The sequence below is a fragment of the Lampetra fluviatilis genome, chromosome 49, assembly GCF_964198595.1.
Source record: "Lampetra fluviatilis chromosome 49, kcLamFluv1.1, whole genome shotgun sequence".
NCBI classification, from domain to species: domain Eukaryota; kingdom Metazoa; phylum Chordata; class Hyperoartia; order Petromyzontiformes; family Petromyzontidae; genus Lampetra; species Lampetra fluviatilis.
In genome coordinates this window covers 1,822,985-1,850,886 of record NC_136323.1, presented here as the reverse complement: position 1 = coordinate 1,850,886, position 27,902 = coordinate 1,822,985, and the positions used below count along the sequence as shown (strand labels likewise).

Genomic DNA, 27,902 nt, shown 5'->3' with positions numbered 1-27,902 from the left:
TGACCTCTCACTTGACCCCTGTCAATCACTCCGCCCTTTCATTTTCAGCCAAAAACAATTATGAGCAGCAAAAACACAATAAAAAAAAATGAACGGTGGCTTTATTGGGGGGTTTTTCCCCTCAGAAAGTGAAAGGCCCCAATAGTCAAATGTCTTTAGTTAATACAACACATACGCTAGTTCAAGTGAAGCTAGTTGGCCTGCAACCGCGTCTCTAACCGATAAAGCTGTAATGCTGCCTGTTGGAAACGTTTGATTACATGCCATTACCCTAACTCAACAGGGAAGTTCGACCTCTGTAGATAGGCCACACTCCTTGCTCCAGAGCCCCATCGCTTCTTGATTACACCCTCGTCTAGCTTCCTCCTTCGACCCTGTGCCTTTCCTTTTTAGGCCACGCCCTTTCTTCTAAGGCTCCGCCTCTTCCTGTTTAGGCCGCTCCCCTTCCTCCAACACGGGGTGGAGGGGGGGTTGGATGGTGTTTGGGGTTGTGGAATGTAGGTGGGGGGGTGTGCACAGCAGTGGTGGGTGGGATCTGCGGCTACGGGTGGGTGGAGTCAGTGGCTAGGGGTGGGTGGGGTCAGAGGTGAGGAGTGGGTGGAGTCAGTGGCTAGGGGCGTGGGTGGGATCAGTATAAATACGTATTGAGATTCTGAACAGAGTGTTACAATTCCACGCTTGATTGCACGAGTTGGGGGGTGGGGGAAGGAAATAAAAACCTGACGTGGCAGAACGTCCCCCGGCCATTGAGACTCCTCATAGGCAAGATTCGACTCGACGACGTTGAGGGATGCTGGATGCTGATATTTGGCTCGTCAGCAATGCTCGCCAAAAGCAAAACGAAAACATAAAACCAGAAATAAACTATTCTCCAGGCGCGTTTTCACGGAATCGCCACCAGATTTACTCACGAATGTTATTGCCGTTGCTTTATATTGCAAAAAGCTCAATGTTATTCATCAGTACCGCCGTGTGATTAACAACGCCAAGTTTGATCGTTTGCAGTGGACCTCTTAATCCCCTCCCCGCTTGTTATGGGATTCTAAACTGTCGTCGTTTAACGCGTCTCCAAGTGTGGACCTCACAGGGGCCGTCTCTGTCCCGGGAAATACCCCCGCAGGAACTTTGGGCCATCCAAAACAATATCCTCGTTCAGTCCTCTTGTGCACATATATAATAATAATAAAATACGACACAGCAATGAAAGCTACACACAACAACAACAAAAATGAAAGGGTGCCTTTGTGGGTCTCCTGGGCGTCATCTTGACAGGGAGCCAGAAGACAGATTCAAACAGAGCCATCGTTCCGTCATAGTCGAATAACAACGGCAGCCCACCCCTAGACATCGCCATGTTGCCTCCCTTTACCCGATGAGTTATTGGATTCAGCTCGTAGGCTTCGTCCTCCCCCTCCTCCACGAAACCATCCTTCTTTACATATTTCACATCGCACTTCATGCTTTGATGAAAATAACGATGATGACAATGCAATTGTAGCAAGTACAAAGATCCCACCTTCACCCGTATAGCCTGTAACAGACCGTTGGGGCAAGTGCTGTTCGCGCCTACGATGGCCGGCGCGACACACGAGGGGGGCTGGTGGCCAGCCCCACGCCCGGCCGCCTTTGCCTCCCCAATGGCGATGTTTATGACACACAGAGGCTGAGTCGACCTCGGAGAGGCCCAGGACCGGTTCAGATATTCGTCACGGGCGTTGATGGCCACGAGCGGGAACCCCAACTCGGGTCGGCGTAGCCCGGGGTTCGTGGCGCCGCTCGGCGTCACAGACGTGAGCGTGCGACGGCGACTCGAAGACGCGGAGCCAGGCGCAGGCTCGCTCGAGAGGCAGGCGAGATGAGAGCTGGGACTGCAAGAACGAGGTGTGGGGGCCCTTTAAAAGTCGGTGTGCATTGAACGGCGCCACTGCCGCTGTGAATGTGCAGCAGCGGAACGACGACGATGGCCACGTGCAAGACTGCCACGAAGAAAGGGCGCCAGGCAGTGGCTGTGGGTCCGTGATCCCCGGTGTAGAAATTCCCACGCCGCCTGCCGTGACGTCGGAAGGGGCATGAGGCGCTCGTCGCTCTCTCACCGCCGGTGCCTTTCTTGGGCTGCCCGGCGTGTCGTCGTTGACCTCCTTGGCGATGAGGTGCAGTGGTAGCGTGGCGTGTGAGGGGGGGGGGCTCTCCTCCTCGAAGCTGAAGACGACCAAGAAGCGCACGAATGAAGAACGTACCGCGTGGCTCTGCAATGCGCGTGCGGATTGCCACGGTGGCGAGATGTGTTAACTACCTCGCCTGGTGTGCAGGAGGTCGTGGGTTCGATCTCACCTGCTGTATATTTGGAGTTTGCGTGATCTCTCTCTCCGTGGTCACGTAGATTTTTCTCCGGGTCCTCTGGTTTTTACCCTTCACATTTAGAATCAACGTGCGCTGAGATAATTTGGCTGCTATAAGCTTCCACATGATAAGCCACTTCGTTGTGCTATCATTGTTGGCCACTTCGCTTCTGAAAAAGAGCTGTATAGCACAGTGCGCCTTACCTGGTAAAACTTTAACAAAATTGTTTCGTTTTATAAAATAGTTTAGTTTAATGGTTTTGCTTTAGTGAACCTAAAATGTTTTTAAATTCAAGTTAAAAATGAACAATACACAAAGCTGTTATAGAAATTTAATGACATAAAACTTACAGCAGAGGAAAATGAGTATTTTATTTTATCTGAGATAGAACAGCAACAAAAACATCTGAATTCCCTTTATTTCAGAACGTTATAATGTACACTTAGGTAACGGATGGCCAAGCTACAAAGCATCATGGGAACTATCCATAACAACATGCGTACATACACAAGCACAGGCTAGTGGCCTAGCGGGTAGCCTATGTTGAGTGATGAAAAAGGATTATCACAGCCGTATGAACGCAGCTCCTTGTCTATGAGACATCATCAGTGTGGTATAGCCCTGCTACACTACTGACATAATGGTGCATAAGCGAGTTTAGAAGGAAACGCCCTTTGTTGCGCTTTTGTGCAATGAAGTTCCACAAGTAACTTGTAACTTTGGTGAGCATTGTGATGGCTGTGCTCTTGAAAATGCAGCAGTCATGTCACAGTCACGCCGCACTGGGGCACGCGTCACTGAGTCACGTGTCACTGGGTCACGCGTCACTGAGTCACGTGTCACGCGTCACGGGGTCACGTGTCACTGCATCACGTGTCACTGAGCCACGTGTCACTGGGGCACATTTGCATCCAGAGGGAAATGCAGATGAGGTTAATCGCACACAGTGCCAGAAAATCACCTTGTCCGCTCATTTGATTCCCGTCTTAACCACACACACAGCTCAACGTGCAGACAGAGCCAGGATTGCATGATCAACTATTTATCTAAAGCAGTGTTTCTCAACCCGTGGGGCGACCCTCCCTGGGTTGCGGCATGGATACCGTGCAGGAAGCATTTTGAACGTGCGCGGGGAACGCCAGTTCAGCGCTGCGGTGACGAAACATACGAATACACAACGTGAAACGCATTCCTTGTAAAAAAAAAAAACACTAACATGCAACGTAAATTGCATGCCTTACTAAAAAAACACTAATACACGTCAAACACATGCTTTACTAACACAATACACACCAATACACAACGTGAAACGCATGCCCTACTAACACAAAACACACCAATACACAACGTGAAACGCATGCCCTACTAACACAAAACACACCAATACACAACGTGAAACGCATGCCCTACTAACACAAAACACACCAATACACAACGTGAAAACCATGCCCTACTAACACAATACACACCAATACACAACGTGAAACGCATGCCCTACTAACACAATACACACCAATTCAGAACGTGAAACCCATGCCCTACTAACACAATACACACCAATACACAACGACAAACGCATGCCCTACTAACACAATACACACCAATACACAACGTGAAACGCATGCCCTACTAACACAATACACACCAATACACAACGTGAAACGCATGCCCTACTAACACAAAACACACCAATACACAACGTGAAACGCATGCCCTACTAACACAAAACACACCAATACACAACGTGAAACGCATGCCCTACTAACACAAAACACACCAATACACAACGTGAAACGCATGCCCTACTAACACAAAACACACCAATACACAACGTGAAACGCATGCCCTACTAACACAAAACACACCAATACACAACGACAAACGCATGCCCTACTAATACAAAACACACCAATTCAGAACGTGAAACCCATGCCCTACTAACACAAAACACACCAACACACAATGTCAAACCCATGCCCTACTAACACAATACACACCAATACACAACGTGAAATGCATGCCCTACTAACACAATACACAACGTGAAACCCATGTCCTACTAACACAAAACGCACCAATACACAACGTGAAATTCATGCCGCACTGGCTAGAGACGTGGACACGTGATCTCTCTGTGTACTGCGGCCTTCGTAATCTAGGGGGCCACGTGGGGCGGTGGGGGCCATACAAAACAGGTTGTGAAGCTCTGCTCCTGACCGTGCAGCGACCCTCCATGCGTGCCGACACCCCCGCACCTCCGATTAGCACGGTTGGCTACGTACGGTGCGAAAGAAGTTCAACGTACATACGTACGTACATAACGGCATGCCCTGCGGCCAGAAGGGGCCCTCAGCTGTGGCCATGCTGGTGTCATCCCCTCGACGACAAACATGTATTTGCGATCACAGCCCCCCCTGACCTCAAGCACTCTCGCACCCCGCTACGATCGGACGTGGAATCCCACAATCCTTTGCGCTTCGTTCATGTCAAATTTATTTTATATCTACCGTATCGTTTTCTCGTTTGTTTGTGTCCCATTAGCCTGTCACATTTGCAATATAAGTTACTGACGATTTGCATAACCCTTAAAACAAACATTTTCACTTACACGATGTTATGCATGTGTCGCCAACGTAAGGGATCGAGTTTGATCGATGACAAACCGGACCTCCCAGCCACGTGTGGAACATTATAAATGTATTTAAAACTCACGTACGCAACACTTGCACAATCCACACGAGGCTTTCTTTTCGACGTTTTAACTCGGCATGTAAAAAAACAACACAATAAAATAGGTACGTGCAGAGACTTGACACATGGAGAAACGTCTCTCAAATGTGGGTCCGAGCAAAAAGTTTCCGCACAGCAGAGATGTGAAAAAGGCAAACGAGAGTCGTGAATATTAAACAACTGAAATATCAATAATGACAGCACCTAGCCTGTCCCCCAGGGCCGCCCAGAGGTTCCCGGAAGCCACGTGACGAAACAAACGGGCATGTTGGTGGGTCACCTCTTGTTGCGTGTGACCCGGGTCAAATCGCCGCTTTTGCTTCCCCACCTACCTCCGCCACCCACCTCTGGACGGCCCTGGCTATCGTCCCTGAATGATCTGTAGTAGTCCAGCGAGGGCAGTGCGTATCGAACAGAGCTCCGACGCTTTCGTAGCGGCTTTGGACTGACCATCAAAGAAAGACGGTTGACCGCGTCGCACAGCGCTTTCGGTGTGCGCGTCTGCGGCCGTCTGGAACGCTCTTCCTTCCGATATTAGGAAGCCACTGGAGCCATGCAATTTTAAATTGAGGTTTAAAATGCATTTCTTTATAACTGATTTGTGTGTTTCGTTTGTTGTCCTTGCCCCACACCTCCGATTAGTACGGTTGGCTACGTGCGGTGCAAAGTTCAACATACGTGCATACATAGCCGATGCCCCCTTGAGCAACCATAACCCTAAAGATGTGGGAACCTTTAAAAAACACAACTTCCCTAAAGTCACCGCATAATGGGCCAACTTTGAATTCCAGGGCACATGAAGAGTCCAGTCCAGGTTTTTCGCATTGCCTACGAGAGAAATCCGGCGAACGTGGCCCACAGAAGGCATATGAACGAGCAAGATGCACGAAACAGCACGACTCGCTTACACAAAATGAACAAAAGTACAGGATCAGCAGCAGCAGCAGCTATTCTCTATCTACTGCCGAACAGAGGCCTCTCCAGGTTGATGCCACCACTAACCGGGCTGGGCAGCTGCAATCCGATGTTGCTATTCGTAATCTCACCTAGGTAATTTGTCGGTAATATTGGCTAATGCCAGTTAGGTTGAATGCTTTTCTGTTAGCCGTGGGAGGAAGCATGCAGGAGAGGGGAAGAACGTACATACTCCTTGCAGAAAATAACCCGAATCGTGAATCGAACCCAGGCTATCACTGCGCCACCCAACCTGTCGCCCTGACACGCTGCTTCCTTCCCCCGATGGCGAGTGGGACTCCTGACGAACCCAGGCACTCGAAGGGGGGGGGGGGGCGATGGCTCAGATCCCTGACCATGGCCATCAGCCTCAGCGAAGAGCCCGCCCAGTCTCAGGGGCGAACCCAGGATCTCGGCAGTTACCAACTCGGCACGATGTCACGGCTACCAGCTCCACAAGCCGGTCACAGCCACGTATTTATTATAACTACGACAACTACAATGCTTGATTACCCAGGAAAATCTCGCTGAGTCTCAAGGCTCATTCTCAGTCGGAGTCCTCCCCCAAGTTTCCGCAGTAGTGGAGCGAGATGCTGCTGCTGCTGATGCTGATGCTGCGTGTAATCCCAATTGCAACTTGCAAGTTTTTACATTTTAGCATTGCGGTATTTGGCCGATACCAATTACGTTGTTTACGTAAAAAAAACGAAATTCCGTTGGTTCGCACCCCGTGCGCGTCACGCAGAAAACCCACACTGGATCTCAGTGCGCGATCTGTAAAACGATGGCATTGGCAGTTGGGTTGCAGATTGTCTTTGGCAGAACCCCAACACACGTCCCGCAGTAGCCTCACACACAGCGCTGGCTAAGGGGCCACTGGGCACCTAAAGCCACAACACTGTTTTCGGCCCCACATCTATTCTGCCCCACTCACCTAAACCCCATCAGCAATGTCCAAGGCCGTCTGCAGCAGAGTGCACCGCTCCCTGCGTGGCAATGGAGACAGCAAGGGCACCGATGCAGTCCAGGGCTTGAATCTGGGTCAGTGGAGGCCCCAAATGAGCTTTGGGGTCCATTGCAACGGAGCTTCCCCGGAGCAATTGGCTCCACCACTGTGACTTCTCCTTCATGTGGATGATGTTGGTGTAGAGGAACAATAATGATTTTGCATTGAGGTGGTTGAGCTAGATGACCGTGTCAGGAGTAGCGGAGTGGTCTAATTACTGCCGTGATGACGCCGCCCTCCATCGTATTGGTGAATCGGGCATTGAGTCTACGTGACACGTCCCATGGTTCCGTTCCCGGTGGCCACGGTCGCGCACCACAGTGAGCTGGAGAGTCAAATTCCGTTTGCCGGGGCCCTCTATCTCGCTGGGGAAAGAGTAGCGGCGAAGATGTGCTTTTCGAGCTCCCATCGAACGTCGCGTGGCCAGAGCCTCGTGAAAAAGAAGCGGTCGGTCACCCCTCCCCGCGTCCACGCAGGCCGGGGCCGGGGCCACGCGAGCGAGCGAGCGCCCGACGCTCAGTAGATGAAGGTGACGTTGTAGGTGACCTGGCGGCCGTTGTCCCAGGCGTAGATGACTTTGTCCCCGGGGTTGTAGTCTATCTGCGTGGTGTAGCCGAACTCGTTGGTGAAGGGGATGCGGATGGCCACCTGCGTGCTCGTGTGGGTGTCGTACGCGTAGAACACCGTGGCGTTGCGCTGGTTGTACTCGTCGACGGCGTAGAGGACGCCGCACACCATGAAGCAGTTGCCGTAGTGGCCCCGGCGCAGGCTCGTGCGCCACGTGGTCTCACGCTGCGTCGACAGGTCGCTCGCGTTCAGGCGGCTCAGCACGATGACGTCCTCCTGGCGGGTAGAGCCGCATGCATCGCGATCAGCACCTCCGCGTGGATCTCGCGGGCGCGCGATGAGCACGCAGCCCGCGTGAACCTCTCCACGTGCACGATACACTGTTCTAGCTTGATACGAGCTACCCCGGATAATTAAGCACTACATGCATTGATCCCTCTCGAAGGCCCCTTTGACAACTCACTTTTTTAAAACTGCTTTTTGTGCTTAATTAAACACGTGCGCGATGGTGTAATCGTGTATATGTGGAGGACGTGGGGAGCGGTGGTGTAGCCGTTAGCGCCCTGCACTTCGAACCTGGCTGCCCGAGTTCGATTCCCGCTCACGGCCAACACCGGTGACGATTATTTGCACCGGTCCTGGGGCTCCCCTAGGTCGAGGCGGCTTCAAAACGAGTACCTGGTGGCGGTGTGTAGAAACATCGCCACTCGGGAGACAAGGGCGGCAAGGCGTGGTGCTGGCCACCCACCGCCATCGTGTGCTGTGCCGACCTTCACAGGCGCTACTCGCTCACAGTACTTGCCCCAACAGCCTGCTAAGACTACACGGTGGGGGGGGGTTGGCATCTTTGTGTTTGTGTCTTTACGCGAGGGAAGTTATTTTTGGATCGGCCGGCCCGCGCGCTCGCACGCCCGCGGCAACCGCCACCGCACCCGCGTTGTCTCGTCGTCCACCGAGGGGTAGATGACCCAGAGCCCCGTCTCATCGGCCGCGAAGTCGATGTCCGAGTGGCCGCGCCAGCGCCAGGGCGTCGTCTCCTCGTAGACGGCGTCGGGCAGCAGGGCCCACGAGGCGAGGAGGCGTGCGCGCAGGTCGTACTTGATGATGTGGCGCGAGAAGGCGCGGTTGTAGAAGAGCGAGCCGTTGTAGATCACGTGGCCCGTGCCGATCCAGTTGTAGGGCAGCTTGTAGATGTTGCTCCAGCGGCCTGGACGGGGCGGTGGGGAGGGAGCGGTGCGGCACAACAATCACGGCGAGTTCGTTTCGACTCCTGGAGGGGCAACGTAGAGTTCTAGAGGCGGCAGAGCGAGCGGCTCGCGATCCGAAAGTTTGCAAGTTCACGACCTGGTTTTTTGATTGATTCAGTCCGGCATCATCAGCAGATTCAACCTCTTATTGAACACATGCCGGTGAACTCCCAGATGTTCACAGGCATGGAGGGCCCTCTCTGTTAGATGCGGGTCCTCGTTCGAAGCAAGCTATTTAACACGTAATCATGAGCATCACCGATTAGAGCACTACTCCCACTCAGCTTGAATCTGTGGTAGTACCAATTTGTTGGAAAGTCAAAAGTGGTTATCTAATGGTTCATGCTTGAACCCCCCCCCCTCCCCCCAATAGAAATGAGGAATTCCCATCAATGGCTCAGGGCTTTAAACGGGTGTCGAACCACCAATGCATAATTCTAGACGGAAATCACAAAAAGACAACGTAGAGAGGAGCGCATCGCATGCAAACGAGCGGTTTAGCTCCAAAATAAATTAACAAAAATTGTTCTTGTTGTTAGAATCTTGATACCCGTTGAAACTCGCCCAATTGCTCCAATCTCACCGAGCCACGCAGCGCGAGCGGTGGCACGGCCGGCATGGCTAGGGCACTTAGATTCAGGGAGGAGAGAGAGGGGGCGGGGGATAGTCTCCTGGCCACCCACCCTCCTTGAAGCTGTCGAGGCCACGGAACTCCACGATGCTGTTCCCGTAGTAGTAGTTGGTGACGAAGATGCGCCCGTCGCTCGCCAGCGGGTCCTTCATCCAGGCGCCCTCGCTGCGCCCGTAGCTGTTGTGCTGCACGGGCGCCGCCACGGTGGACAGCGTGCCGTAGCACGCGGAGGACGGCGCTTGCGGCGGCACCGGCGGCGCGGGGGGGGGGGAGGAGGAGGAGACGGCGAGGTTATCGACGGCAACCCCGGGAACACGGCGCGCGTCCTTGACTTTGGCGTCGGGGTGCGCCTCGACAAAATACGTGACACCTTTAATGAATTTGTTCGTTCGTCGCGTGCAGTAAGAAAGGGACGAGTTGCGCTAGACGTGGTGCCGCTCCTGCGACGGCGTTCGCGTTAACTGCTCTGAGCTGCCGTACTCCGGCGTCTCTGTGACCTTTTTTAATCCACGGATCACGAGGGGGGGGCGACCACGGGGGGGGGGGGGGCAGCGCCGTTTCTTTGAGGGTCGCGGTCCGCTTCGAACGTCCACCGCCATCTGAAGTGCGTAATTAATGCCTTTCACCCGCATCGTCATAATATTAATAAGTTCATCATAATACATCTTGTGACACGAACGGCATTCACTGCAGATGTGTGGGAGTCTCCACAACCCATAATGTGGAAGTGGTGACTCCACACTGCGCAGCACTGAGCACTGGTGACTGCACTGTGCTGATGAGTCCTAATGAGGATGAAACCGGTCCACAGTTGTCCATCACTGCATCACTGCTGCTGTCAGTGGGGTCACGTTTGCTCAAATATATTTCGACAGTCGTGACATAAGACAAGAGGACCACAATGCACTTCTTCGGGAAATGCTGATAGCGTTTTGCATAATGGACAGAGGTTGTGTGCTATTTACAGATATCGGTGTGCTGTTCGAAACTAACAGGGGCGCCATGATGGCGAGATGTTAACTAACTCGCCTGGGATAAAGGAGGTCGTACGTTCGATGCCAACCCAGACGCCTATGGAGTCTGCATTTTCTCCCCGTGGTCGCGTGGATTTTTCTCCGGGTCCTCCGGTTTATCCCTCCGCATTTTAGAATCAACATCACGCGTTGAGAGTGTTTGTTTGCTGTAAATTTCCACACGACGATAAGCCACTTCGTTGAGCTATCATTTGCGGCCTGGTCGCTTGTGAAAAAGAGCTACACAGTTCAGTGGGGCCTTCATTCCTGGTGATATAAGAAAAAATATTTTAGTTTCAATTGAGATCGCTGTGTGCACGCCACCAGTGGTGACGTGAACGTCGCGTGCGCTCCACCTTCTGTGGTCGGTTCAGGCGGAGGCTCGGTGGTTGTGGTGGGCCGGGTCGTGGTTGTTGTGCTCTGCGTAGTGGTGGTGGTGGTGGTGGCCCTGGTGGTTGTGGTGGTGGTGGCAGCGGTGGTGGTTGGTCCGGCACTGTCGGCCACCGCTTCGTCTCTCCCGGCAGAGGCTCCCACGTAGTGGTGGTGGTGTCTCGGTTGCCCCTCTCCTCCGGCCAGCACAGTGTCTGCAGAGCAGGGGCACACAGACTAAGCAAGAGCATCGTTGCGTGTGCGGAGAATTTAAATGCCAACATAGCACAGTTGGCTGCGTACATACTGTACATGCATACAAAATAATTAAGCAAACAATGTATTCCACATGAACATAAAAGGATGTTTTACATTATCCGTCATCCGCACGGCCTCCTGGTAGTGCGTCATTTCAGCAGCATAGGTTCCAAACAAGCAAGCTTTGAACCGTCAGGCTAGCTTGAACAGATGCTGGTGAACTGCCGTATGGCACGGCCAATGAACAAGATAGTTCAATGCTACATTATGCAGTACATTATGTGGAGAAAACCTGATTTGAAGCTTTCGTGACTGCAGGAATTGCTCTTTGGTTCTTTCGGTAAAGCCACGTAGAAAGAAAATAAATTAAATAATAAATAAATAGCTTTTCTTTCTTTTCTTTCTACGTGGCTTTACCGAAAGAACCAAAGAGTAATTACGTGAAGAATTAAAGTGTAAGAGTGTGGGGAAGTGACCGAAAGTGTCAGTGTTATATGTGTACGTGGACGAACAGGAGACGTCTGCAAGTGCTGTCTGCAGGCAGCACACCTTTGCCGTGCTGCTGTGTCTAATATTGGCTCTCAGCCTGCACGCTGCATTCTCCTGCTGCGAAGAGTTTTCTCATCAGTCACGGGACGTGTTGGATGTGAATGATCGCTGTCTCTTAGGCAAAGAGCCAATCGGGGGGGGGGTGGGGGGTCTCTGGAGAAGAGAGCAGAAGCCCTCTCCACATATGGGTGCCTCCAGGCACGAGGCACATTGATGACAGACCACAGCTGCCTTAAGCCTCCGGTAGCCCATATGTGGAGACAGGGCTTATTAGCTACACTCCTACGGCGACCCCCATTGGCGCTCGCCTGCACTGATGAGCCCAAACGAGGACGAAACCAATCCACGGTCGTCTCTTTGCTTCACTGCCACCTGATGGGCAGGTCACGTTTCCAACTCTTTTTGCACTGGCGGTCCAATCGCCGACGGTCCAAGGATAATGACGGAGCAGCAGACAGGGAATGGAATGCGTCACGGTGGCGAGATGTTAACTACCTCGCCTGGTATACAGAAAGGTCGTGCGTTTGACCCCTACCCTGACGATGCCTGCTGTATATTTGGAATTTACATGTCTCTCTCCGCGTGGTGGTCGGCTACCGCTCTCAAAACAACCGAAAGGAATGTCCGTCGCCAAAGGTTGATCTGCGCGTAACCACCAAGTGTGCGCAAGGCGTTCCTCTTCAGCTGCCGCCCATCGCTGCGTCGCGCCTATTCGTCAAAGGGGCGTTTGCCCAGAGTCCACTCGCACGCCGGGCCTCTGGTGACGATGTCGCAACAAGCTGGCCAAAAACCCACAAACTTTAACGGAGGCATTCAAAAGCAGCCGCGCTCACGCGAGCCGGTGACTCGGCTCGCGTGAGCGTTGAGGCGGCTTTCTTGGAGAGCACTCCAAGGCCTGTCTACCGTGACCGGCCAACCTGCACACGCTTCCTACCCCCCAGCACGTGCTTTGTTCGGCCTAAAGAAAACAAGACCGGGCTATTGGCCTCCGTGCTTAACAGTCATCAGGTGTGGCATCTGCGTGAGCTTGGCAACCTTGGGCAGGTGTCAACCGCAGTCTCGTCGTGAAGACTGCACAACGAAGGGAGCTCGACTGACCAGTCGAAATGATTTCCTGCTCGAACAAGCACCGAGGGTCACGGTGCTCCTCTCCCATTTACAGCCCTGAGCCGGTGGTGGAAGTTCCATATTCCTATGGCGGGGATGAGTCTATCCATACGACAAATCAACTTTCGACATCCCCAAAAGTGTAACTCGAGATGAGCCGAAGCAACCGCCAACCAGGATTTGAACTCGCAACCGTTCCGATTGCGAGCCGCTCGCTCTCCCGCCGAACGACGGCCTGGCCGGTTGAGTTGATGAAACATTTGAATGCGGCCTTTGTGGCTCACGAGTGCTGTAGGAGGAGGGTCGTGAGAATGAGAGAGCTGGCAGCAAGGGCAGTAAGCGTTGGAGAGGAGGGATTTGTGAATGAGGGGACTGCCTTGGGGGTTGAGGGTGTGTGGAGGGTGTGTGTGTGTTTCTGTGTACGTTGAACTTCTTTCGCACCGTACGTAGCCAGCCGTGGCTAATCGGCGGTGCGGGGGGAAGGACAACAAAGGATGGAGCATCGACTGGGAGGGAAAACTTCTCAATTAGGCGAGAAGGAAAATGCATTGTCTAAAACAACAAATTATATATATATATATATATTTGTCAATGACACAGTGGCCTTAAACAAAAGCTACATAATAGGTGATCTTTCCAGCAAAGGCCATTCTTCGTGGCAGTACCTCTCTGGCCTCTGTACCATGAGCGAGGGCCGCGGCCCGAAACGTAACGCCTTACACACTTTTCTTTTTAAGGCCACGATGTTATTATTGACGGATGTATCGAGTTGTTGTTGTTTGTATTTGTGCACCACTGCCAACGCAGCAGCAGCAGCGGCAGCGGCGGCTACATCAGCAACTGATTTGTTCCACAAAATATAAAGCAAGTGTGTGCCACGTGTTTCGTCTGGTTTACGAGCGGGGTGAGTGATTTTGGAAGGGCGTTTATATTTTTACCCGAAACTAAATTGAAAACGAAACTTTTATTTGACCAGGTAAGGCACACTGAGCTGTTTCGCCCTTTTCTAGAAGCGACCTGGCCACAAATGATAGCCCAGCGAAGTGGCTCATCACGTGGAAATGTTTTAGCAGCTAAACACTCTAAACGCATGATTCTAAATGTGGAGGGAAAACCCGGAGGACCAGGAGAAAAATTGACGCGAGAACGGGGAGAGACACATGCAAACTCTAAATATACAGGGGTCAGGGCCAGGATCGAAACCACGCCCTCCTGTATACCAGGCGAGGTAGTTAACATCTCAGAACTGTGGTGGCGCCCTCCAAGCAAAATTTTACCAAAAAAATAAAATAACGTTTCTCATCCAGCTACTCAGATACAAGGACAACGATCCCCCGTATAACCTACACAAGTGCTGTCAGTGTGCATCTATTAAAGCAGGCATGGCGTACATGCAGGCGGTGTGGCAAGTACCACGAATATCTGAACCGGTCCTGGGACTCCCCTAGGTCGACTCAGCCTTAACTGAGTGAACTGGAGCACTGGGGAGACAACGGTGGCCGGGTGCTGGCCAAAAGCACCTTCCTTGGGTGCCGTGTTGGCCTTCACCGGTTCTCGCTAACAGCGCTTGCCACCGGCGCTCCGTTATAGGCAACGCCGAGGGCTATTTGTCAAATCACAGATAAACGCGCGCGCACACACACACACACAGTCCAGCCAACCCCGTTCTTTGTAAGTGTATCTCATGGCAAGCTGTTAGAGTTTGCCTTGCCATTCGCAGAGTAACGGGCTCCTCACGCGACGAGAAGGTGCTAAATGGAAACCAGGAATTTGTTGCCAATTCGAAATGAATAAACAAAAGAACAGCCCTGAGCGAGTGTCTGCTCAAGGGGGGAATTGTGGGGAATTGGGGGCATTGGTGCTCGCTCCCATGTTTTACACACCGGAACCCGTGGTGGACATTCCACCTTCCCGTGGGCAGGGTCACGTCCATTCGTGGGACAACCACTGTTTACTTCTCCACAAAGTAGTACCCGATTTATCGACCCCCAGAAGGGACGATGAGCTGAGTGCACCCGAAACTAAGATTCGAACTTGCAACCTTCCGTTCACTTCTACCACTGAGCCATCTGGCTAGATGCATGCCTCAAATGAGTACCCGGTGCAGTGTGAAAACATCGACAACGGGGAAACAAAGGCGGCCGGGCGTGGTGCTGCCCACCCACCCCCTCGTGTGCCGTGCCGGCCTTCATAGGTGCTACTCGCTAACAGCACTTGCCCCCAACAGACTGTTAAGGCGACACGGGCGAGGGGGGGGGGTCTTTGTCTTGGTTTGTGAGTGTGTTTGAATAGGAGCGTTCGTTCACACTGCACTACGATACCCCGCGACCTGAGTTCAATTCCCGCTTAGGGTTAACATCAGTGAGAATTATCGTCACTGGTTGCCGTGAGCGGGAATCGAACTCGGAACGCCGTGTTTATAGCGCAGCGCGCGAACTGCTACACTACCACTCCCCACCAAACTACCGCTCCCCACAGACACACTCCTTGCCCCGCACCTCCGATTAGTGCAGTTGGCTACGTACAATGCAAAAGAAGTTCCACATACATACATACATGCACTCACATATAACGACAACAACTGCCGTTCGCCACTAAGAAGGCAGTGATGTCGCCACGGGGCTTGTGCCAGGCTAGGTGCACTTTGAGGCCACGTAAAGTGTCGAAGGCTCGATGGCAGGTCACTGAACAGACCCAGGCACCATGGGCTGACTGACTGAGATGGCTGGCAGATGCACCATCTTGTGCTCCCCACTGTACCAACTTTCTGTGTTTTATCTGACCGACACTCCTCTGCCCTCCATTTTTGCCAGAGGGCGACTGCCTCTAACTCCCCAGAAGCATCCTACACACAACAACCGCCATTCGCCACTAAGTGGCGGTAACGTCACCACGACGCTTGTGCCAGGCTATGTGCACCTTGAGGCCAGGTACACACGCCCGCACGCGTCGAACCGCGAGGGCGCGAGCGCCGCCGTGGCCGGCGGGGGACTCACTGCGGTGGCGCGCGTCGCTGTGCCGCTCGTCCCCGCGCTCCGTGCGGTAGTACTTCACCTCCCGCAGCACGGCCGCTCTCCCCGCCGGCACGGGGGCAGCACGGGGTCGGGGTGGTGCCGCCCGGGGCTGCACCCCCGTCTTCCCCGTCGCCTCCTTCCCCCGCTTCTCTTTCTCCCGCGCCACCTTCGCCGCGGCCTCCTGCTTCTTGGAGGCGGCCGCTGCCGCCGCCGCCGCCTTGCCGTGCGCCGGCTTGGAGGCCTCGGCCGCCTTAGCCGGGCCCGCCGTGTCCTGCGGGGAGGCCGGCGGCGTGCCGGGCGGAGGGAGGGAGTAACCGCGTTTCTTGTTAACAAACATAAAAAGAGGCCATAAAAGCAACAACAAAAAATTATGAACGAAGCAAAGTGCCGAATGACTGAGAATTTTTTTGGTTTCTTCTGTTCGGAAGACCAAAAAAAAAGAGGCAGGGAGGGAGGCGAGATGGGCCGCAGCGTTCGGTAAAGGGGGTGACGCAGCAGCGCCGTGGTTGGTCCACCGCGCGCCGTGAATCCAGAACCCCGGGTTCAATTCCCGGCCAAGGCCAACTTCAGCAGCCAGCGGCATCTGCACTGAACCCGGGCCTGCACCGACCGCCGTGCAGTTTGGCCAATCAACCACCGTGGCCATCATGGTCTGAATCACGATCCGACGGTGGAAGTAGCGGGATTCTCTCTTCCACGACGGCTATGGACCACGCTGAACCGCGCTCGAACACGACACGGCAGATGCACGTGCACGTTCCGTAAATGGAAGATCAAAGAATCGCCCAAACTATCAAGCACATCACCAATGAATGCTCCATCCACGCACATCCTGGCGGTATTGCTCAAATCCACACTGCGTCAACCACATCATTGGACTGGATGACGAACATTTGCATTAATTTGACGATCATTAAAAAAAAACTGTTGTTTTCACAATGGCATACGAAAGAAGAAGACCATCATCGTGCCACGTGGTGTGCGGCGGCCTTCACATCCAGCAGCGGACACGGAATCGAGCCGGTGACCTGGGAAGGTCGTGGAGTGCCCCGGGAGACAGATGCCTAACCCTCCCACCACCACACCCCCCGCTGCTGGCCCGTGCCTGGGCTCGGACGTCCTGGGTGCTCGCCGAGTCCTTCTGCAGCAGGGCCAGGCCGATGGACGAGATCTCCTTCTTGATGCCCAGGATGATGTCCGTGTAGTTCTCGTACTTGTGCATCTGCCCGTTGAGGCGCCCGATGCTCTCCTTGATCACCTCGTTCTCCCGCGTCAGGTTCACGTTCACGGCCTGCGGTCGCAGTTGGGGAGGGAGCGGGGCGGCGGGGGGAGAGAGGCCACGGGGAACTGTGAACTCATGGAGAAGCCATCCCAGGAGGGTTTTCCCCCCCGGTGTTCCAACGACAGCTCTGAGGCAGTGGTAACCTCCAACTCCACCTTTCCTTGAGAGGCAGCAGGTAGTCCTTCCATTGTTTTTATTGCATCGGAATACTCCAGTGCGGTGCGGTGCGGGGGGGGGGGGGTTAACACGTGAGAGGGTGGTTGATTAAGCGACGGGGTGGTTAACCGTGTGGTTAATTGAGTGAGTCGGTCGTTGAGTGAATGGGTGGTTGAGTGAGTGGGTGAGTGGGTGGGTGGGTGGTTGATTGAATGAGTGAGTGAGTGGATGGTTGATTAAGTGATTGGGTGGTTGAGTGAGTGGGTGGGTGGGTGGTTGAGTGGGTGGTTGATTGATTAAGTGGTTGATTGCATGAGTGAGTGAGTGAGTGGATGGTTGATTAAGTGAATGGGTGGTTGAGTGAGTGGGTGGTTGAGTGAGTGACTGAGTGAGTGAGAAGTCCCCCACTGAGAAGCATCTGCGACTCTAGGACTGTGCTGCTCAGCCTTCAACGGAAGCCACCCCAACACGGCGAGCCAACGAAGAGGGCAGCAACGAGGGTGAAGATGACCCCCCCGGATCAATAAGAAATAATGGATGGTCACGATTTAGATAGAACAAAGGCAAAAACAAGTGCTCAGAGGGTCATGGAGAAGCTTTACCCTGTGAGACAACAAGAGGAACCCATGGATCAGACAACACAATACAAATCGGAGACATTAAAGCGAACCGCTGAATAAAGTGAATGGCTGGGCCTGGGAAGGAGATTGCACTGGACGTCCAATGGGGGAGATGGAGCGGATGAAATCGGTTCAGGGGCTGCGTGGATTGTTACACCGCAGGGATCTTGAGAGATGGCGGTGTGGCTTGAGACATTGATCTAGCAGTGGATTCATCACGGCCGATGACTGTATATGGCTAAAGCAATGTGGGCCTCCATCAGTGATGTCCAAGAAAATCTCATTTGAACTGCAGATGCTCGTACGGGGGCCTCACAATATGGTCATACACGTGGGGGTTGTACATTCCTTCCACTACAGCAGCCAGCCAATCCATCAAGTGCAGGTGATGGGTGGATCATAACATTACAGGGGCATCACGATGGCTATGGGATGTTAACTACCTCCCCTGGTATACAGGGAGTCGTGGATTTGATCTCTGTAAATTTGGAGTTTGCAAGTTCTCACCGTGGTCACGTGGATGTTTCTCCGGGTCCTGCAATTTTTTCTCCAAATTTACAAACATGCATTTTAGAGTATTTGGCTGCTATATATTTCCACGCGATAAGCCACTTTGCGGAGCTATCATTTGTGATAGCCAGGTCGCTTCTGAAAAAGAGCTCCACAGCTCAGCGGGGCCTTCTCTGCTAAAATAAAAAAAATTGTTTTACGACTTTAATAGTCTCACATCCGCGTGCATGTGACACGCGTGCCAATGTGCACGTGTGTGCGTGCGTGAGTGACGCGAGACACGAACCAGAATCGGTCACAGTGGTCGCCAGAGACACAGATCCACATTGCGCTCGTAAAAAAAAAAATGTAAGGGTCTGGAATAAATTTAAATTTTATTGCCTCGAAATCCCCCGGGAATGTGGGGAGGGGGTGAGGTGCGGTCGAGTGGGGTGGGAGGCTAATTTGTTGAACTTCTTTCGCACCGTACGCAGCCAACCGTGCTAATAGAAGGTGTAGACGAACACCAAACTAAACATTAAAATAAGTTCTAAATAAATAAGTTTGTCAATCTAGATGATGATGATTTAAAAGTGCGCAGCTCCAGTGGCTTCCTGATATCGGAAGCAAGAGCGTTCCAGACGGCCGCAGACGTACATCTGAAATCGCGCGATGCGGTGACCGTCTTTGTTCGGTAGCTGGCAAAAAGCCGCCGCTGCGAGCGTGACCGGAGGTTCACGCGATGATGGTTCATGCGCCTTGACGAGATCATCAAGGTGTTGGGCTTCATTTGTGGCAAAGCACTTAGTGTGGCACGAGCGTACCCGTGTCACGTAGTCGTTCGGCGACCGGAAGCCAATGCAGCTCGGCGAGTGCTGGACGGACACGGTCGGGGGATCTTTCAGCGCTCGTCACGACACGAGCCAGAGAATGTATCCACCTTCGCGACCTCTCGTAGAATCCCTCCGCCGCCAATTGCCGTCGGATCAGCCACCGTTATGTTGCGACGGCGGGCACGCCGGGAGCCGTGCAAATTGTGATTCGCGTAGTCGGCGGCGACGGTGGTGGACCAGGGAAAGCCTTCCCTTTGCTCACGTAAAAAAAAAAACTGCTTTAAACAATAATCATCAAGTCGTGTTTATATTTTCCCTCAACCCTAATATGGTTTTAAATGTCCCAAGGAGCTTTGTTTACGAGGACGCGAAAGAAAAGCCGAGCGCTCGGCACACGTGAGGGGGGTAGCGGCGGCGGTGGCGCTATGAACCCGCCGACCTCAGTTCCATTCCCTGCGAGGGCTACGCGTGACTGGCGGGTGACGTGAATTCATCCTGGCGGTGTGGGGGGGGGCCTCTTCACCAACAAGCATGGTGAAGTATGGTGAAACAACCCGCACACGATCGGCACGGCACCGAGAGGCCGTCGTCCGGGATTGTTTTTCCAAAGGGCTGTACCATTACTTTCATTCTCATTCTGGATTCCAACTTAACGACGTCCAATTCGCCGAGTTGACGGCATGAGCTGCGTCGTTGGTGACGTGAAAACGTGCGACGCGGGTGGGCCACCGCGGCAAGGCTACCGTCTCCCACCGCCGGTGAAGGAGCCCAGACTGCGGTGGTTTTACTGCGCGGTCCGCAGTCTGGTGGCATGCCCACAAGGAGGAGCAGGTGAACATGCAAACAAAACATGCTCTGACAATTTTGACTGAAAACTTTCGTGACTGCAGGAATTCATATTCGTTGGTTCTTTCGGTAAAATCACGTCACCCCCCGGGTTATCCCACCGGGCTCGCACGCGGTCTTTACGAAAGTCTAATTGTTCAGCGAGCGGGAGCGTTGAGTTCGGTCTGATGAGCACGTGCGTGCACTCGCCGCCGTGACAGAGTGGCTCGGAAAAACACGGGACACATGATGCATTTTTTTTTTTATGGAACGAGGCGCGAAAGGCAGCAAGGAGAGACGCCGTGTGTGGAACGCATTGAGAGCCGGAGAGAGGAAGACGTGTGGTAGAGAGCACGCGCAGGATGGAGATGGAATTCAAGTGAGTGGGCTTGGGCAGGGCGCGTCACGGCAGGCTGAGTCGATGGTCGAGAACGGCGAAGGAGTCGCAGCCAAAGAACGGAACGGGTCTGAGAGGCCGTCCACCGAAGGGAGATGGAGCGACAAAGTCGGCTCGTGTACAGGTGCCGGGTGGATCGTTACTTCGTAGAAGAGTTAGAGAGACGCGGTGCTGGCTTGGGAGAGGCCTTCATCCAGCAGTGACGAGGATGATGATAACGACAGCGATTACATAATTCATGTTTTTTACGTTCCATGTAGCCGCATCTCAACTGAAATGGGTGCGCTTCATTAGCCATACACGTCAGCCACGCTCTCACACACACACACACTCGCTGCAGGTAACGGCTCGTGTCGTGTGATGTGGTTTCGCAACAGATCGGCGCTTGTGCGGACGACATGCCTTAGCACCGGTGGATGAGTGATGTCAGAACCGGCACCTGGGTTCACCCACCCCCCTTCACCAGCTGGGGCACTAACACACACACACACGCGCGATGTGTCGTACAAACACAAAGATCCCCCGTGTAGCCTTAACAGACTGTTGGGGCAAGTGCTCTGAATGAGCAGCACCTCTGAAAGCCGGACACGGCACACGAGGTGGTGGGTGTGTACAACACCACGTGTACAACACCATGTGTTGTACACATCGCACCAGGTACTCATCTCGGGGATGCCCAGGACCGGTTCGGATAATCATCGCCGGCGTTGGCCGTGAGCGGGAATCGAACCCGGGGCGCCGGGTTGACCCGCTATACGGCCACTCACAGGTTGGCGTGCGGACACAAGGGGGTGTCGGAGCACGTGCGCGCACACACGCACGCAGGGGTACCAGGCCGCACGATGCGTGCGGTGGAACACCACCACGTGGCGGAGGGCGGAGGGTCTGTCTCACCTCCTCCAGCTTGGTCATCTGCTGCGTGAGGCGCGTCACGAACGAGTGGATCTTGAGCAGGTCGACGCTGTACAGAGCCCCCTCCAGGATCTCCGACAGGGAGGACAGCTGCGGATTGAACGTTCCCCACGGGTTCGTTAAGCGCGCGTCGCCTCTTTGAAATGTATGGCTTTTTAAAACATCACTCGTTCGATGCCATGCACCATTTCTCTCTCCCCTATGCAGCTCAGTGGGCTCAGGGAGACCATAACCAGCAACACAAACAGACGAATATGTTACACTGGTATGTGCGAGAGATGAGCGTAAGGGGCCGTCCATAAATGACGTCACGCACCTGGGGGGAGGGGTCAGACATTTGTGACGATGTGTGACAAAGAGGGGGGTGGTTTGAGAAATGTGACATCACATCAAAATGCGCAACTTTAAATAAATATAGACAACACGTTCTACTTAATTAAATATACGTTTTAATAAATGTTTTCTTCTACAACATCAGAGTGCAGCGCCACATTAAATACGCACTACAATGACAATAGTTTAAAGCGATTTAAAGGATGTTTTATTTTTTTGGGGTAGGGGTGGGGGGCAGAGCTTTGTGACGTCATATTTGAGGGGGGAGTCTGACTGAACCGTAGATCTCACGGCAAACAACAACCAACGGCGAGCCATTCCTTCAGCCTCCACGTGACTCCCGCCCGCACATCTTTACAAACCTTAAGACATCGCTGATCAACCCTCCGAGTCACCTGATCATTCACAACCGGAGGTCGCACGCAGCAACGCGACGATTGAGTCGCGCCGCGGTGGTGAGATGCTCACTACCTCACCCGATATACGGGAGATCGTGGGTTCGATCCTGGCCACTGACGGCTGTATATTTGGAGTTTGCGTGTCTCTCTCTTTCTCTCTCCCCGTGGTCGCGTGGATTTGCCTACCGGTTTCCTCTCGGTTTTTCCCTCCACATTTATCATCTTAAAAAACGCACGTTTAGAGTATTTGGACGCTTTACACATTTCCACGTGATAAGCTGATTCGTTGGGCGATCACTTCTTGTCGCCAGCTCGCTCCTGAAAAAATAACTCCGAAGCTCAGTTGGGCCCTGGCCTGGTAACATAATTTTTAAAAGTCGCGGAATGTTTCGTGCAGCGAATCAGGGTGTGGGGGGGGTGTGGGGGGGGGTGTGGGGGGAGTGGGGGGGCTCTCGTCCGGACCCCGCTCTCCGCCGTTACCTTGGCGAGGTCAGGCGAGCGCGCCTTCAGGCGGTCGAACCTCCACTCGGCCTCGCAGGGGTTGAGCGATGCGGGCGGCGCGGAGCAAGAGCAGCGGCAGTCGCTGCCTCCCGCCGTCACCGTCTCCACGGCGTACGAGTCGACGGGGCGGCCGCTGCCTCCTGCGGCCGCGGCGGCGCGCAGACGCTCGCAAGCGCCGTGCCCCAGCGGACGCACCACGCACTTGCAGCGGCAGTTGCCGCCCTCGGCTTGCGCGCGCACGAGGTTCGGCTGCTCCGACATCAGCTGCACGTGGCGGGGGGGGGGCAGCGGTCGTTAGCATCTGAGGTCAACGTCGTTCAATGTTGTTATTATCATCGAGTACATGTGTGTTTTTTTGTTTCACTTTAATTCTTATCTGCGATGCCCTTGGTGGTTTTTTCATGCCTAGTGGCCCCTTGCGCAAACAACATCTGGCCTCGGAGCTGTGGCCAACTTCACCTGAATGAAAACAAAATAAGGCATTGCTAATTTCTTTCACTGCAATGGCAATGCTCTTCAGAATGATGACAAATCTATTGCTCAGGATTGTCAAGTACAGGGTTGTCACCTGCCCTGGTTTTCTCCGAATTGTCTTCTTGTCGAGGTAACTGATGTGCTGGAATATCTACAAATCAGCAGGTCATGGCTGCAGCGGTGGTGGTGGTGGCGGTGGCTGTGGTGGTGGTGGTGGTGGCGGTGGCTGTGGTGGTGGTTAAGATGATGGTGGTGGTGGACGTGGGTAGCGGTTATAATGGTGGTAGTTGCAGTAGTGGTATTGGTGGTGAGACGATGATGAGGTAATGATGGTGGAATTGGTGGTGGGGTGATGATGATGATGATGATGACGGTAATGGTGGTGATATTGGTGGTGGATGATGGTGATGACGGTAATGATGGTGGTATTGGAGGTGGAAGATGATGATGGTATTGATGGTGGTATTGGTGGTGGTAGTGGTGAACGTGGATGGCGGTTATAATGGTGGTAGTAGCAGTAGTGGTATTGGTGGTGGGACGATGATGAGGTAATGATGGTGGAATTGGAGGTAGAAGATGATGGTGATGATGGTGGTATTGGTGGATGGTGGTGGTGGTGGCATTGGTGATAGTGGTGGACAGTAGGTATCGTTTCATCTCGTGGTGGGGAGAGGGATGAGTTGAACCCTGACTGGGTAGAGCCCTGGGTGAGTGTTTGAGTCCGTGGGGGTTGTGTTTAAGCAGTGTGGCCCTGTGCCCTGATTGTGTGTATTTTGTCACGAGTGTGTGTGCTCAATTCCGCACTTCAAAAAACCGTTTCAAAGGCTGCGTCTGCATGCGAACTCCTCAAAGCGAGAGTTTCTTTCTTGTTTCATGTTCCGCAATGGCGTACAGAAGATAGCACCGCGTGTACACACAGCTCGATTCGTCAGAGAGCGTGCAACTTTCGGGATGTGTTCCTGATTTTCAGATTCATCAGAAGAAAAAAAATCGAAAATCAGGCCTCAACACTAAAGTTTGGACGATCTGTTAAAGAAAAAAACCCCACACATTTTGTTTTTATTTATCCGACAACTGACAGTGAAATCGCTAATATGAGAAAATAACCTCAACACATTCATCATTAGCACCTTGGCTATAATCGCCAACGTTTCGGGCAATGTCCCTTCTTTTTTTGACTATGCAGAAGGGCCACTGTCCGAAATGTTGCCTATTTTACATTGTTTGATTTTAAGGCCAAAGACGAAGAGATCCCCCGTATAGCCCTAACAGACTCTGGGCATGTCCTGTCAGCGAGTAACACCGATCTAGGCCGGAACGGCACACGATGTTTATGCACCACACCAGGCACTCATTTGAGGCTGAGTCAACCTAGGGGAGGCCCAGGACCGGATCATCCGTGTCTTTTCACAGTTTCACCCAGCCCCCTGCATAGCGCGGCCTAAGCTATACAACCTAAAAAACTACCGTGGGGGGGGGGGCACACAGTGTGGGGGAAGGGGGGGCGCAGCGGTCGTTAGAATCTGAGGTCAACGGCGTCCAATGTCGAGAACTCCAAATGCACGGCTAGGCGTCGGGGTTTGGGATCGAACCCACGAAACCTCCTGCGTACCGGGCGAGGTTGTTGACATCTCCTAACCACCGTGGCGCCAATTGAAGCCAACACCTCAGTCTCCAGCGAGCGGGACACGCGGCGTGGCAAAGCATTGGCACGGGCAACACGTTCGTCCGTTTCCTTTCACAGTTTCGCCCAGTCCCACCTGCTTAGCCGCGGCCTTAGCTATGCGATACAGTGGTGTTTTGACAACCGCCAAAAATAAAAACACGACCGTGCTACATGCTGTAAATATTACGTCACCGGTGCAGGTGCAGGCCTGCGCCTGGCAGTTCATCCGGGAACGCTTCCAAAGTGCTGCGAGGGAAATGGCATTTTGGCCTCCGCATCGATTGTCAATGCACGCCCAAAAGTGTCTCTGTTCCACTCGTTTAGATGGGGCGCAAACACCTACGTGCCCATATTTACGTGGAAGTGTTAAATAATATAATACTGCACTGGAAAGTACATTTGTTCATTATTATTGTTATTATAGAATACATGTTTTTTTTTGTTTCACTTCATGTCTCGAGGCTCGTTGACCAAAGAGCATCTGGCCTGGGAGTTGTGGCCAACTTCACCCGCAGCGAGAATAGAACTCAGGCCGCCGGGTTCGTAGCGCAGCGCTAACCGCTGCACCACCGCTCCTCACACACGCGGTGTTCTTGGCGCGTGTGTTGAGTCGTTCAGTCACTTTGCGCTTGGTGCACAGCCTATGGTCAGCAGCAACGTCGCCCAAAAATAGTCTCCCAAAACGAGGTCACGTCCACGCAGTTCCTGCGAACAGTGGCGTTGGCTGACGTCACTATAGTTAGCACGAAGACGCAGAGTGGGAATTACAGTATTTGAAAGTCTGAAGAAGGAAAACAACATATATCCGAAATTGCCCCCTTAAAAATCCTAAATCTGAAACGTCATCATCCAAAAACTCATCCCGATGCATTCGTATAACTTATGGAGAGCCCTTGTTTGATTGGCTCGAAACTGATGCAGTCATCCAATCTCTCAGCAGCGAAGGCTTCAAATACAAACTGCGTCAAGTGCATCCAAATAAGTAATACTTAAAAATACTTTTTTTTGGATAGAATATAGTATTGTCATCAGTATGACATAAGCATACCAAGTTTGCAGTCGACACCACATTGGGAAGTGGGTTCAAATTGAGTTACAATATTTGAGGATACGACAACGACGACGACAACGACAACAACAATAGACAGAGTGAGTTAAATAAAAGCGTGTAAAAAGAAGGGACTGCTACTTGCTGCTGCTGACATTTCATGCAGAGCGGGCAAATACAGGGGTAGAGACAATCGCTCTCACCAAGGCCACTCTCAACAACAATCGAGGATATTTTTCCCAATTTTTTTTTTTACAAATCCACGAACACAAATTAAAACTTCACGGAGGCAAAATGTTGTAATGCGAAACAAACTCGCCCGCGGTGCGCGCTGTACCCTTGCACAAGCGGCGCATTGTAAGCGTCCGTTGTGCCGCATTCCTGTGCGCGGAGGAGTCGTGCCCCCGATAGTCCGTGCACTGCACGAAGGACGCCACAATCCCGGCAACGGCAAAGACGGGCGCTCTACCCCCATTGCCGCTAACCTCACCGTGGGCAATTCAACTGGACCTGGGCCACCCTGAGGTTGACCGGTTGCAGCGGTGTGACCGGAAGCATCGCCGGGGAGACCGACAGTGTTTGGCCATCTGTGGCGCAAACCCAAGCTGACCCTCGCGTCTGCGAGGAACGCGACGGGCACCTCGAGAGGTGCTCGCCAAGAGCACTCGCTCCTGAATGGCCCACGGGGTTAAATGTGGGGGCTGTAAGCTTGTTTCCTGGTCACTGAAGAGGCACATCAGTCGCTCCCCCTCCCCCGTCCCTTCCTGTGTGTGCCCTTGAATGACCGTAATTCACTCGTGGGACGCTTCGACAAACGCACCAAGATTTCCACCGGGCCCCCGACTGTGCACGGATAATGAACGGGCCTGTGCGTGGATCAATTCCGCATTGTAGATAACGAGGGCACGGACAAGAGGACTTTTACTCATCTTCAAATTCCATCCCTCTGACTGCAAAATAATTTACGGAAGAACTCCTATCCGCGACCCTATTACCCACGGCTCCTATTGTCTGCGGGAGCAGCAGTAGGTTCCGCGAAAACGTCAATTACCCGCGGCCATATTCCTTCCTATCATCCACTGCTATTCGCGACTTTTTCCATTTTTCCGCAGGGTAAGAGGAATTCAGTGTCAAATCACTCCAATAATATAATTCGCGATTATCTGGGATTGTTTTTCCTGCGCATAAGTCGAGTCAAATCCCGGATAACCCCGTGGATTCTAGGGTTGGCGATACTGGCCTCCCGTGTCAAGACGGATAATAGGAGTTATGTGCATACTCCCTTGACGTGACGGTGGCCACGTTACGAGTCGTGACGTTTGTGGACCAATTGCAAATCATCGTCTTCTGTTGATAGACCAAGAAATAAGGAAAATAAATGTTTTAATCCAGTGATCGTTCATTGATTAATTGGTAAGTGGTGTAGTTGGCTCTCCAACACTGCCGAAGCAGTCATAAATTGTCACCTGTATTCGCGTGACAACTGTATGCATTGGCTGTGTCTCATGGACGATAGTTTACGACGCAATCTACCCAAGCGACCTGACCCCAAAAATAAATTATCAAACATTAAATCTATCTTGATTAGAAGCTTTCGTGACTGCAGGAATCCATACTCTTTGGTTCTTTCGGTAAAGTCACGTAGGTAGAAAAAATAATGTATCCTGCTGTGTTTGTCTCCCCTGATGACGATTGCTTGTGTTGCGATCGAAACGTCATTATATATTCATTTTTCTATCTACGTGACTTTACCGAAAGAACCAAAGAGTATGAATCCCTGCAGTCACGAAAACTTCAAATCTAGATTGAACGAAGGAGTAAGCATTGTATCTGTCGCAACAGGTTAGACGTATAAAATACTCAAATGAAACGTGATCGCCACCACGTTACCAAAGAATACATTTTGTTAGCTGTTCGATAAACCTCATGTTTACCTGACTAAAAAACCTTTAACCCAGTGACTATAAAATCTCGCAATTATTATCCTGCGGACTTAGCAACAAGGGCCACGTGTTTGTTTCCAGAGGCAGTGTTTATTTACAGATTATCGGACAGATAGGAGGCTGGCTCTTCGGATCCGGCACCCTCCTATCGGACTAACATTCCATCAGAGTGGCGCTTAAGGCTTGGCTCACCACTATTTTCGGAACAACATTCCAGTGGTTCACGCTTACTTTCTTCGT

The 27,902-nt window shown here is 52.6% G+C and overlaps 1 protein-coding gene across 3 annotated transcripts in view; it reads right to left on the bottom strand.

Moving 5' to 3' along the window:
* Positions 1 to 3,969: 3,969 nt before the first annotated feature.
* OLFML2A (olfactomedin like 2A) overlaps positions 3,970 to 27,902 on the bottom strand; it is a 44,636-nt gene continuing 20,703 nt past the window's right edge. For 2 of the 3 annotated variants that reach the window (XM_078877884.1, XM_078877882.1), the window contains exons 2-9: positions 22,511 to 22,795; positions 21,282 to 21,389; positions 16,891 to 17,076; positions 15,768 to 16,056; positions 10,845 to 11,072; positions 9,528 to 9,713; positions 8,530 to 8,804; positions 3,970 to 7,873 (exon numbers count right to left, since the gene is read on the bottom strand). In XM_078877884.1, coding sequence (XP_078734010.1) covers positions 7,547 to 7,873; positions 8,530 to 8,804; positions 9,528 to 9,713; positions 10,845 to 11,072; positions 15,768 to 16,056; positions 16,891 to 17,076; positions 21,282 to 21,389; positions 22,511 to 22,795 — 1,884 coding nt within the window. In that variant the 3' untranslated portion in view covers positions 3,970 to 7,546. Of the gene's footprint in view, positions 7,874 to 8,462; positions 8,805 to 9,527; positions 9,714 to 10,844; positions 11,073 to 15,767; positions 16,057 to 16,890; positions 17,077 to 21,281; positions 21,390 to 22,510; positions 22,796 to 27,902 lie in introns of all 3 variants that reach the window. The other variant, XM_078877883.1, reaches the window with a different exon arrangement.